This window comes from Rhinolophus hipposideros (genome assembly GCF_964194185.1).
Source record: "Rhinolophus hipposideros genome assembly, chromosome: 3".
In the NCBI taxonomy this organism is placed as follows: domain Eukaryota; kingdom Metazoa; phylum Chordata; class Mammalia; order Chiroptera; family Rhinolophidae; genus Rhinolophus; species Rhinolophus hipposideros.
Genome location: NC_138049.1, coordinates 37,702,474 through 37,715,983, shown reverse-complemented (window position 1 = coordinate 37,715,983; position 13,510 = coordinate 37,702,474). Strand labels below are relative to the sequence as shown.

The following is a 13,510-nucleotide window of genomic DNA, read 5'->3' as shown; positions in this document are numbered from 1 at the left end:
TAGCAGAATATGATTTTTGTTTAAAAAAAAAGACCTAACCAGATAAATTTAAAAGTACACAAAATAAATATAACTACATACATTAAAACTGTAATAGTTATTATCCCTGCATTGTAGATTTAGAGAAATTTAATTTTATTTGTGCTTTTACATATTTCGCATATTTTCTACAATAATGTTGTTAGTTTGATAATCAAGAACAAATCTTTTAAAAGTTCAGTCTCAAATGTGAGAAATAAAAAGTTCAGGTTAAATTAAATTGCACAAGCATTTATGAACACATACTAGATAAGGCAGGTAAGGGCTAAGTACTGGACAGAATTGTGTTTTGGTTAATTTGGCATTATTGTACAGTTTAGATAAACACAAGGCAAAAAAAAAAAAAAACAAGCCATCAGCTAGATAATGTCCAAATGTGCTGAGCAATAAATGAATATGTTGCTGCTTTGCATGGCAAGTCACGGGCCCAGCCCTTCCTTCCACAAGTCACAAATACATAATGCCCAGTAGACAGATTAAAAGGGACAAAGCTGTGAGAACATAAGCCAACACTGCTGCTGCTACTGCCAGACACAGACCACTGTTACTCAACAGCAAATGAGAGGTAGCAGTATAAGAATCTCTTTACACTTAATATTAGTTTCAGTTCTGGGACAGTGGTGAGCTCCATAGGAAGTTATCAGCATTCAGGCATTAAACATATTTCCCAAACTGCAGGTTTAGTAAGAGGCAAAAGAAGAAATATTTTTAGACATATCACCTAAGCCAGAAGAAAAATGAGCATTGAACCCTTATGTTCTACCACACCTGCTTAAAAATTTTGAAGTTTTTAAACTAAAAATGATCAAATTTTGGATAGGTCATTCAGCTCAATTGGTCCAACTGAACCTATTCTTTAGATTCATTTGAACTTAAATCCTATTTAAATTCGAAATTTTAAATCAAATTTAAAATCCTATTCTGGCTCTGTCACTTACTAGTTAAACAATCTGGAGCAAGTCATTTAACGTCTCTGTGCCTCAGTTGCTGCATAGGTACAATGGAGTAATAATACCATCTATCTTAGATTGCTATAAAAATTAAATGAGTTTTAAAAAGTGATTATAACTCTTAGAACATAGTAAACACTCAAATATTAGCTATTCCTTGAAATATAGCCATAAACTGAAAGATAACAAAACATGTTTCATTTTTCCTTACCATCCACTTTTTGAACCACACCGCCTTGGTATCAACCAATGCCAGAAAGTAGACTGGATCCCAAATCTTTTGTGAGACAAGATGGCTTTGATCATGTTTAACTGATAATAAGGACAAAGTACTCTCCACAATTTCTTCCATATATCTTAAAAATTGAAAGAAGTGATTTTAGAAAAAATAAATGCTATCAGTTATAAGGACAGGTGATATATTTTATATTTATGGAATAATAAAGTCTTCAGTAATCTTTAGAAACAACTTTTTTTAATATTTCAGTAAATGGCAGAGGTGGGATTCACACCTTTTTTTTTTCTGTTTTATAAACGTATATTCTTTCTACTTCAACACTGGCTCTCTAAATTTAACTTTCCCTTTTAGACTCATCATTGCTCTTACAACCTTATTAAAAATTTTAGAACTAAAAGGAAAAAGTTTAACGAACACATAAGGAACTTCTCCAAAGTAGCAATAATAAAAGGTCAATAATAAAAGAATCAGAGGCTATAAAACCTTTTTACCTTGTTGGTGATAAATAAATGGTGTAAAATGGTACCTGCATTGAGCCATTCACAGAGCTAAGTACAAACATGAAAAGCTAAAAAATGAAACTTTACTAATCCCTTCCCTATCAAGTAAATCATTAAGATACTCTCTACTCTTTCTCTTTGAAATGTAACTGGGACAGTGATATACCTATATTTAATGTTGGCATAAAGTAGGGGACTTACTTCTCAGAGTGGCGAATCCAGAAAGATGGAGCCTCTTTCTGATATTCATTTAGAAGACGAACCTACAAAGCAGTTATGAAGTTTTCATAAAACTAGAATTCTTAAATATAGAACTATTGAAATAAAAATAAAGACATATTATAGTAAACGAATACCTTTTTAAGTAAGCGAATCACATTAGGATTATTTAGATCTATACCAGTTGAAACAGTAGGAATATGACTTTCTCTAGAAATAAAGCATAACTCCAAATATTTAGCTGAAAAGAAAAAGTAAAAAAAAATATGACTATCAGACCATTCAATGACAGTGCTTTCTGAAAAAAGTTATTTCTTATCCATTTTTCTCAAGTACAAATAAAAGAAAAAGCATTATAAAAATGATTTAATAAACATACCTAAGCTTGTATAAATTTCCTTGGTCATGTGTAATGGTGAAAGTGTAAATGTCTGCGCATAGAAATTTAAAATCCGGTCCTGTGGAAATTAAAAAAAAAACAGATTTGCATACAAAATTCTTACAAAAATAGAATAAAGATGAATCATTTTTCACATAGTAAAAAATTTAGAAAATAAATCATTCAGAAACTTGTATACGAGTACCTATAAAAAAGGGCACATTCTTTTGTTTGTCAGTAAAAAAGTAAAACTGACTAAAACTAACAGTAAATCTAAGACAGCAGTATACTGTAAACTCTGGTAATAGTAGATACAAACATGGGGTGAGTGGTGAGGTTTGACAGAGGAAGGTGCAATGTAAAGATCTCAAACAAGGAAACAGAGTTGGATTACTAAATCTAAAAAAAAAAAAAAAAAAAAGCTCTTCTCCGAGTACATTTTTTACTTGCTTACCTGGGTAGTCTCAGTAATTAGACATGTAGGACTAATAATTTTGCCTATTCCCAAGAAAAAGTGTTATATAATAATGTATTTTTCAGAACTTTACATTATTAAAACTTAAAGTAGAAACTATCAGAAGGTAAATGAATCTAATGAGATAAAAGATGTAGTTAGAATAGTAGCTCCCACTAGTAGTACTTAAAAATGATAGCTATCACTGTCATTTTAATTATACCAACTTTAATATTGCGATAAGATTAACTAACCCTAAGTGAAATTCAACTTCCCACTAAATAAAATCATAAAATTGCCTCAAATGTTCTATTCTGGGGGAAAAAACACTAATAATCTTACTTACAAAAAATGGTTACCAAAGTGACTAAAAATATCTTCTAACAACTCCAAGAGATTCCTACTGAATATAGGAAATTAAATACTTTGGCAAGTTACTTTTATAGTTGCAGCAATTGATCAATATGCCACACTTTTCAAACACTATACGCTTCAGTCAGTTAATATATTAAGAGTCTTTTAGAGAGGGAAAAGAAGAAACAGAATCAAACTCAATATGAATTTAGATTAAGCATAAATTCGAAATTTCTATAAAGAATACCATGCTTTGTGTTCTACTCCAAAGTGATTGATTCTATTACCATTTCCCCTCTTTAACAACTTCTTCCAATGTTATTAACTTTATGAACCCTTTAGAATAAATTCTAATTAATCATTTATAGTTCAAATTTTCATATATCATGGTTTCTCTCAAAAATATTTTAAATGTTCTTTTAAAATATTTTTCTTAATTCAAACACAATGACACAAATACCTGGATATCCCTTTACAAGATAAAACACAATGGGCAAGGAAACAGTCTACTGTTATTTGGCAATGAAGTGTTATAGTGACCATATTTTGAATCTAATCATGAAATAGTTAACTCCTTTAAAGAAAATCTTGACAATTCAAAAGCTAGAACTGAAATTTCATAAATATTTGAGCTACTATTTTTAAAAATTATCATATTCCATTTGCTTCTAAACTGATAGGAAAATTATTTTTAATATTTCCATAAACATCTCCTTACACTAAACACAGGATCAGGATCTGAAAGAGATGCTGTCAGTTTTTCACAGAGAGTGGTCCAATTTTCACAGTTCAGTACATCAGTTGGTGGAGCTGAACATAGTGTTTGCAAGGCTTCATATCTCACCTATAATTTTTAAAAGATTTTGATTAATGGTCAGTCACTAGAATAACACCAAGTCTCCAAATATTTAACAAATATTGAGAGGCAAACACTGGATAATTGTTTTAAAGAGCCAATTAATGAGAATTAGATGTCCTTTTATAAAACAATTCTTGAGAACTCATTTTTTAAACTTGTGTTAAATAAAGGAAAAAAACAGGTTATTTTATGTAAAGCAAAAATAAAAATACTATGTGTATTAGCCATGTGACCTAGAATCTCTTAAGTGGGAGAGGAGGAAGGATGAGGGCAGAATCTAAAATCACCAGGAAAGGTTTTCCAAGGGCCTCAACCCACAGACTTTCCTTACTTGAGCAGGCCCCCATAGGTGGTCCCACATTTTCAGGGTTTTAATTTTAAACATGCTCCTGGTGAAGCATCTGCATTCCAGGATATATGAGTGTCACGCAGGGTACCCTGCTCACTGCGCCATTTGTCGTGCAGGGTCTCAGCTCCCACTCCCCGCCCAAGAACGCAGGACACGGTAAGGCCAAAAAGGAACACCCACGGAGCCATAGATAGGGGAGTCAAACCAATATATTCTTGCTGGCGGCTGGGCTGGAGACACAAGAAGCAGGATCTACATAATCTGCCTAACAGCAGTCCGCGCTTGCCAGCCACCATCTTCTTGCTAGCCCCCATTCCTTCCCTGCTAGCATAGCCACAGCTGTTATATTAGTGGTCAATGGCTTACGGGTTACAGCTGACGGCCAACTAGCCACAGCTGCTGGCCATCTGATCACAGTTGATGGCCATTTACTACCCGAGCCAGCACCTTTCTATTGTGAGGCCGAGAGCCTGGAAACTGTTTTTGGGGGCTTTGTCCCCACAATGAGCTATTCTCACCAAACAATCTGTACTTTTGCTACATCGTATTTTCTGACCTTCTAACCACTGAGGTAGAAAAAAAGTCATTCAGCAGTGTGATGCAAAATTGAATTTCTGTATTTTCACAGAAAGCTTACTTCTTAATCATTGTTCTCAAAATCCAATCAGCATTCACTCAAAACAGTATGAACCAAGGGGCAGCAGTGAAGAGTTTAGCTCTACTTCTAACATAAATGGTACAAAGTTGCTCCCCTACTCATTCTCTAACTAGTGAGTAGTAACACACTTATTCCAACTTGTTCCTCAAAATCTGGTTGTTTCCCAGCTCAAATAACTAAAGACTGGTGATTTAAAACAAACAAACAAAAAGAAAAGAAAAGAAGAGAGAAGAGAAGAGAAGAGAAGAGAAGAGAAGAGAAGAGAAGAGAAGAGAAGAGAAGAGAAGAGAAGAGAAGAGAAGAAAAGAAAAGAAAAAAACATGAAGAGTCAGAAGAGTTAGCTAAAGACCTCAGGAAACCGGACGTTCTGAATCCTGAATCAAGATGTCAAGTTTTAGATGGAAATAGACAGAATACACACGTATATTAAAATGTCTATGTATTCATATGAAAGAAAAACTAACTACAACTTTGTGATATGGATTATGGGGGACTATGGAGAAAGTTTAAAATATTAAGTAATTTCTCCTTTTCAGTTAATTTTTGGAACAAAATCCCATTTAGAATTCCTATTTGCAAAAGTAGAATAAAGGTTTCTGAACAAGCATGGATTGCCAAATAATCCACTTACTAAAAATAAGATTATTATCACATAAAATTCAAGTCCCATTTTAGTATCTTTTGAAATATATATTTACTAAGAAGCTAGAAAGTAAGTCAGAATGCAGAATGCTGAGGGGAAAAATAATTCTATGATTTTTTTTTTTAATCAGTGGGAGTAAATCATAACCATTCATTCAGTTTAAAATGAAAAGTTGAAGAAAAACAATTTATTTCAAAAATGGAGACTACATGGCAAGATATATACAAAAGTCTTAGGTACTTCAAAAATCCTATCATATTTTCTATTTCAGGCTGACTTTCAAATGAAATAATACTTCATAAACAGTAATTTATACAAACTTTTAAAATATAAACAGACACAATTCAATATAATTGCTTCTTTAAAATCCTTTTTCTAATAAATGAATATATGTGTCAAAGTTGCTCCCATATTCCAGAAGTAGAAAGAACATTAAATGAAAATTTTTCTTCAAAGAAATCACTAAAATATCACATACAAAGGAACAGTGAAGGATTAGCTTGGGGGGCAATTGCTCATAACTTCATCCCTTCAAAATGGGAACTAGAAATAAAAATTTCCTCTTACAAACCATGACTATTCTCTAAAGAGAGCCACCCTTACTGTGACCTTTCATTTCAAGACCGGAAAGTCTAGCAGACACATCAGTCTAGAATTGCCATAATAATAAAGGTTATCTTCAAGAGAAACAATCCAGCTGCTACCAATTATAATCATATATATCTGAACTTGACAACTGTCCTTTAAACTTACCTCTTTAGGTTGCCCTGGATCCAACTGGTCTAAAATCAATTGTAATTTTCCTTGACAAAATTTGTAACTCTGCAATACAATAAACAGAACAGTCATTTATTTACTAGACCTTTAGAAGTACTGCTCTAAATGATTTTTTAAATATAATTCAAAGCAAAAAATAAAAATGCATTCTGAACAAGAGAAGGGGATGATCAATTTTGATTTGGCAGCAAACATAGAATTTTTGTTTCCCAAGGCATTTAAATGGGAACTGAATGTCCCAGTAGAACGGTGTACCTTCATGTATATAAAAACTATTATTTGCTGAGCAATTGCAATGTGTAGAACATTATATGATTCAAAAGACGTAAAGCCAAAATGTTTTGTACCCAGAAATGTGAGATTAATGATACCAAAAGAGAAAACAACAAAAAAAAAAAACAAGGCACTAATAGTACCCTCGGCATAACTACAATGCTGCTGAACTTTTTTATTCCTTTTCTTTCCTGCACTTTTCCTCAGCCTTTCTCCATGCCTCCTCTTTGGTGAAAAACTCCTGAAGTAAAAACTTCCATCTAAGAAAATGTTTACAGTAGACCATAAGCTATTTTGGAAAAGGAAGTGTCTTTTTATTGACAAAGGCAATTTAAATATGAATACTTAAAATAATTAGCAAAAATAGCAATAATAATAGCAGCTATGTATTATCTATTATGTAACAAGTACTCTACTACCTCAATTCACAATGACTCTGTGAAATATGAGAAGTAGAACAAACAAAAGGTTAAATAACTTCTCCAAGTCACCCACCTATCAGAACTCTGATTCCCATCCACATTAGAGACCCTCTTCACTATCTACACTCTCTTCCTGAGGAGTTCTTATCCAGTTAAGTATACTATGATGACTCATTTATATCAGTCACTCATCTCCATAGTTACTTATATAATTATCCTCTCAACATTTCCACTTGGATATCTATTAGGCTTGTCAAACTAACGCATACAAAACAGAATTCTTGATTTTATTCTGAATTTGCTCTTCCCTTAAACTGCCCCATCGTGGTAAATGGCACTACCATCCATCCAGATTTTGAATTAGGTCAAAAATAGGAGTCAATTTTGACTCCTCACTTTCTATCATTTCCTATATCCAATATCATTAAGTCCTGCAAGACAACCCCCAAGTTTTACATATCTTAATTCCAACTACTCATTACCACTCCCCTGCTAAAATCTTAAGCCAAGGGAATCAATTCTAGTCTGGACCACATTAACTCATTCTAAATCATCTCCCTGTGTCTACTCTTATCCCATCCTATTCCACCCCACCATCCATCCTCCAGCAATAATTAGATGGAACCTCTCAAAATTATTAATCAAATCCCTTCATCTCCCTTACTTCAACCTTGCAAAAGACTTTGCACTATATTCAGAACAAAATATAAAAATTTTACTTACATGATCTGGTCCCTGCTTATCTCTAACTCTCTCTCATACCATTCTCCCCACTGCCATCCAGGTTTCAGTCACACTGGCTTTTCCATCCCTAGAAGATGCTATGCTCGCTCTAGCCTAGGAACCTTTGCTACTGCTGTTCCTGATGCATCACAGTGCTTTTCCTCCAAACCTGTACTTATCAATTAGAATTTGGTATTTTTCATATAGTACCCCCAATACCTAAAATAGTGCCTAATACAAAGCAGGCACTCAATGCACATTTGCTTAATACCCCAAAGAAAGACCCCAAAGCCAGTCTTCTCACCATGTCACTAACAATACAGCAACTCCACAACAAACCCAAAATAGACCAATATTTCATATCATACAACATAATTTTTTTTAAAGCCTTAATAATGTCCTGAGTTTCACTCCTTTCTAAAAGTATATATTTCAACTACTCAAAAGTCTTTACATGGTAAGTTGTAAAATTAAACATACTTTATATTAAATAATAGAGCTTCAATTTTGAATATTCATTATATTACAGTTAAAATACTAATATTTACAAATGGTAACTACTAACAAAGTAAATGTAAGTATATATGAATGTAGTTGTCTTGCCTAATGGGAAAAAAGTATATAGGCATAGATAACATGCGGTATCTTACATAGTGTGTGTTACATATATATATGTATATGTATATATATATGTATGTATGTATGTATGTATGTATGTATATACATAGATACATACATATATATCCAAAATATCACATATGTATGTATATATGTGATATACATATATACATGCATATATATATATATATATATAGAGAGAGAGAGAGAGAGAGAGAGAGAGACAAAAAAAATGTATACAAGTGGACACTTTGGTCAGCGTTGCTCAAACAGTAGTTTGCCATAATCAGAATTGTCCAGATGCTTACGGTAACCATTTTGAGCACCTCTTGTAATTGCAGAAGTCAAACATGACCTGTATTCATCTTTTGTTATTGGTATATATTGAGTATTAAAATTTTAATAGTGTTTTCCTTTCTTAAAATGTGTACACATTATTCTGTCACCCTCTGTCCGTGTGTGTGTGTGTGTGTGTGTGTACACACTCATTCTATTCTATTGCTAAACAAGTTTTTCTTTAGTTTGGCCCTTTTACCTCTCTCTTGTAAACTTGATTTCTTCTGGTGCTTCTACTTCCACCATCATGACTTTTACCAGATCAGTATCTATGTCTAAAATGTCTTGCCATCCAGCTCATTAAAAAATAAGCATAATGTCAAAGACATAAATTTTAATCCAATAGACTCAATCTTCTAAATACCTATATGACCCTGAAGTCTCTAACCCCACCCTCAGTTCTCACATCTACCCCCGAACATCATTGTAAGAATTAAATGAGAAAATAATTATAGTCTTTTCTTGATCATTATTAAAATTTTTAAATTTGAAGTAAATCTCATATTTCTCAGGAAATTTTCTATGAGAAAATACCAAATAACTGACTCCATCTACCAATTGCCTATTCAAGATCAAGCATTCTAAAAATATAATTCATTAATTCCCAAAAATTTCCATTCTAATCCAGTTTCCACCACCAACGCCCCCCCCCAAAAAAAAAGAGACATGTTCTATAACAGCTCTGACAAATGGGGAGTGAGACATTGTTTGAAATTTCTCAATTGCAGGGAGTTTATATTTGGTGAGACAACAAATATTACGTCAAGTAGCAGTCAATAAAAAAGGTAGTACTTCAATTTTAACAAAATTAATTTGTTTAACTGTTCTCCATGACAAAGACTTCATTTCCTAATCTCTTTATGGGCAAACCACAGACAAGCAACCCTTACTCTCTGAAAATGTCTTCCTTTTATTTCTCAGAAATGACTAAGGCTAATCAATATGATGATTCCTCAATTTCCCTCAATATTATTCTGCAGTGAACTGTTGACCACCGAATCCAAAGATTTTTTCTTAGCCATCTTTGACTTCCCTCTCGACTTCATTGCAGCTAATTAACCATTACTCCTGCCTTGAAATTCACCCACCCTTAAGCCCTATGGTTTGGTATCTTCTTTTCTGAACCATTGCTTGTTTCTACTAGCCCTCTGAAAATGTATTTCCTAAGGTCGCACCTATTGAGATGGCTTCAGTAGTAACACCTCTGCACAACTGTCTCATACTGTGTCATCCCCAATCTTTCTACCAAGTGAATCCTGCATTTTCAACTATTTGTTTCACCACTGGAATACCTTACTGATACCTAAAATTCAATCATCTTAAAAAGAATAAACTCACCATACGCTTCTCCACACCAAACTTCCCTCCCTAATTCCAAGCGTGGTTCATGACACCATCCTCTTCTGACCCCCTTGGCTTGAAACTCGCTAGACCTTTGACTGCACTCCTACTTTGCACTACTCCCTCCAAAACATTTCAAAAATCAAGTTAAATGATCCTATCTCTGTAACATTCTCACATCGGTCTCTATTTATTCCTACAAAGCCTCCTCAAATTTGGCAGGCTCTCATCACTTCTTACTTCAACTACCAGGACAGCCTTCTAACTTTTCTCCCTACATCAATTTTCTCCCCGTTTCATGTCCTTCTGCAAACTGTCAGGTAAATCTCCCTGACATACACTTCTCTGTTCAAAAACCTAAAATGATTTCCCTTTATTTAAAAAACACAATCCAATTTAGCTTTTGAATGTATTAATTTATTCCTGAAATATTTATTCAGAATCTATTATGTGTCACACACCTATTATGTACCAGGCACTATGATTTTATAGCTAAAAATTGTAATAATTAAGATATAATTCTTGTCTTTATTCCATAATCTGGCCTTAATCTATCTACCCTTCCAATTTACTCCCCCCAAACTCTTCAACCTAACCCTTCACATAAACTACTCAGTTTCCCAGATATTCCACATTCTTTGTTTCAGAGCTTTGGTCCATTCCTTTGTCTGAAATACTATCCGCTATAGCTCTCTGAATTCTTGGTTATAAGGACTCCTCTTTGGAATCCCCATGACATATTATTTCTACCTTGTAACTCTGTAACTTATGAGTATAACCAAGTTAGCTTTTAGAAGAAACAATGCATATCTGATTAATCTTTGCACTTTTGGAGGGCCTAACACAATATAATGCACATAGTATAAGTCCACTACTTTTTGTTGGATGAATATACATCCATGAACTTGAAGCCCCTCATTTCTACCATATTTACATGTACTCTCAGGTTATAATGCATATTAGAAAAGCATAGCCTTTAATAGTTTTCTGTTTTTGGAGTACCTTCATTAATCTACTTACTGGCCTGTAAGATTCCTTTAATTATCATCTTAAACATAGTACAAATACTCTTTAAAATTTTGTTTAAGCAATAAAATAATTTTTATTACACCAGAAATCAGAAAGAGTCTAATACCTGCCTTAAACATTACCCACATTTTTAAGGTCTCCTTTTGTGTTACTGTGTATCCATGTATGGACATAAATTGCCATAGTAACTAACTGTAATAACTTATTTAACTAGAGCATGTAGATAGTGTTCCACTGAATACAGATTTGTTAGACTTTCAGCCATTCTAGATTATTTCTTAGATTAAAAATCCTGAGGAGCAAAGCAGTGCCTATCAACTTGATTTGTAAAGCAACATTAAGACAGATTTGTTGTGATATCAATATAAGTAGATACTAACAAAGGAAAGCTTTTTAAACATATTTACATGTGTGAAAGTATAAACTAAGGAAATAATTTCTAAGCAAACACTAAGAGGAAAAAAGCAAAAGTAGAAAAGGTTGTTAGTCTAAGGTAGATGTGATCCTTTTGTAGGATCATATGGATCGAATTAAAAGTCTTTACATGCTAAAAATAAAATTTGAATATATTTCTATTGTATGCAGTTTACCTACAAACTATAAATATAAGATGCATTCTGTAATTTTTACAGAGATATACTCAATTATTTTATTATACAATATACTGAAGAATATTCACATTATTCAATAACTACATCTTAAATTAAAAAAATCAAACCACCTTCAAAATTAATTAACCCTAGAAATTTTAAAACTTTGGTTTGTAAACTGTATAAACCTTTTAAAATACAACCAAAGAAAGACAATTATTATTATTGTTCTAAGAAATGGTTATGGGAAATGAGAGAAATATATAACTATTGAATCTAATGATACTTCAGGCTTTAATATGTCTAACTACACAACGATTTCTAGTCCTAAAATAAAGGAAAAGAAAAACACCACCCAATGATGATGACAATAATAACAGCCAATAGTTATGTGAGTTCTTAGAATATACCAGATACTGTTCAAAATGCTTTGCACACAATAAATCCACAAAACAATCCTATAAGTTAGGTCAGGTCCTATTTCTATCTCCACTATAACATAAGAAAACTGAGGCATTGAGAGAGGCTAAGAATCCAAGGTCCACAGCGCATCAATGGCAGAGCCACAGTTTATGTCAGACTGGTTTGTTTGCAAGATTCGGAATGAATTAGCTTCATGTAGAATAGCTTTTTCAAATTTTAGTGCATCTAAAACTTTTGAAATTATGCCCCCCCCTTCATTAAGCTTTAAATACAAAACAACATTACTAATTCAAGACAAAAGCATGAGGTTTTAAAAACATTTTCAAATAATAAACTGAATTTTTCTTAAAATCCTGGATGTTTTTATTGTTTTAACAAAAGAAGAACTTTTGAACCTTTCTTTAAAAGTGCCACCATTAAGAGATAATAACAAAAATCTATTAGTATTTTAAAGTATAAAGAAACTTTAGGGATTCATAAAGAATATTAGCACTTAATCAAAAATACTCGTTTTTCTGGTGTCAAACTGTGTCAAGAGACTATTATTAAACAAGCAAGCCACAACAAAAGCTCAAACCTGCACCTACCTACCCAATTCTTGTCCCAAACAATCCACCTGCCTCAGACCTAATTCTAGGCACCTGAACTGTCAATACTACAGTGTTCATTTTGTCTACTTACAGCTACGTTTTCCTTTGCCTTCAACGTTTTTAAGATTTTAGGTCCCTATCTTTTTCTGTTTGTAAGATAAATAATAAGAAAATCTTATCAATTGAGGGTAGCTAGAAGTGGAGGAACTTCTGAAGTGTAGGTTGGGATGTGGCTACGTTCTGGCTTAATGTTGCCAAACGAGATGAGAGTCTTGTAATTCCTTAGCAGTAGTAAGAAATCCTCAAAAGCAGAATTCCTCACCAAAAAGAGCATTGAAAATTTGAAGATTTTAAGAGAGCCCAAAAAATGGTTGAACTCAAAATACTAAATAAAAATTGAGAGAAGTCAGGGTAAAAACATAAATTAGGATAGTTGAAAACACACACTCTGAAAGACAGAGGAAAGGCCATGCACCTGGTAAAAGAAAAAAGCTACTCATGAATAATCTCACTGGAAGAACCAACGCCTAACAACAAGATGGAATTCTGTTTGTTCCCAGGAGGCAGTTCAAACACAAAGTCGAAGTAACAGTACCTTCTTTTCCCAGAATTAAAAACCAGGAAAGATAAGGCCTGTCCTTCAGGTGAAGTAGTAAGGACAATGGCACTACAACAATTACCATACACTTAGTGACTTAAAACAACACAAATTTATTATCTTACAGCTCTGGAGGTCAGAAGTCTAA

At 33.1% G+C, this 13,510-nt stretch overlaps 1 protein-coding gene across 4 annotated transcripts in view; it reads right to left on the bottom strand.

The window, feature by feature from the left end:
- Nucleotides 1-13,510, bottom strand: part of TBC1D32 (TBC1 domain family member 32) — a 178,647-nt gene that overhangs the window by 144,323 nt on the left and 20,814 nt on the right. For all 4 annotated transcript variants that reach the window (XM_081039396.1, XM_081039398.1, XM_081039397.1 and 1 more), the window contains 6 exons: nucleotides 6,396-6,464; nucleotides 3,852-3,977; nucleotides 2,326-2,404; nucleotides 2,084-2,187; nucleotides 1,929-1,990; nucleotides 1,201-1,345 (listed from right to left, as the gene is read on the bottom strand). In XM_081039396.1, the coding sequence (XP_080895522.1) occupies nucleotides 1,201-1,345; nucleotides 1,929-1,990; nucleotides 2,084-2,187; nucleotides 2,326-2,404; nucleotides 3,852-3,977; nucleotides 6,396-6,464 (585 nt within the window). The remainder of the gene's footprint in view (nucleotides 1-1,200; nucleotides 1,346-1,928; nucleotides 1,991-2,083; nucleotides 2,188-2,325; nucleotides 2,405-3,851; nucleotides 3,978-6,395; nucleotides 6,465-13,510) is intronic.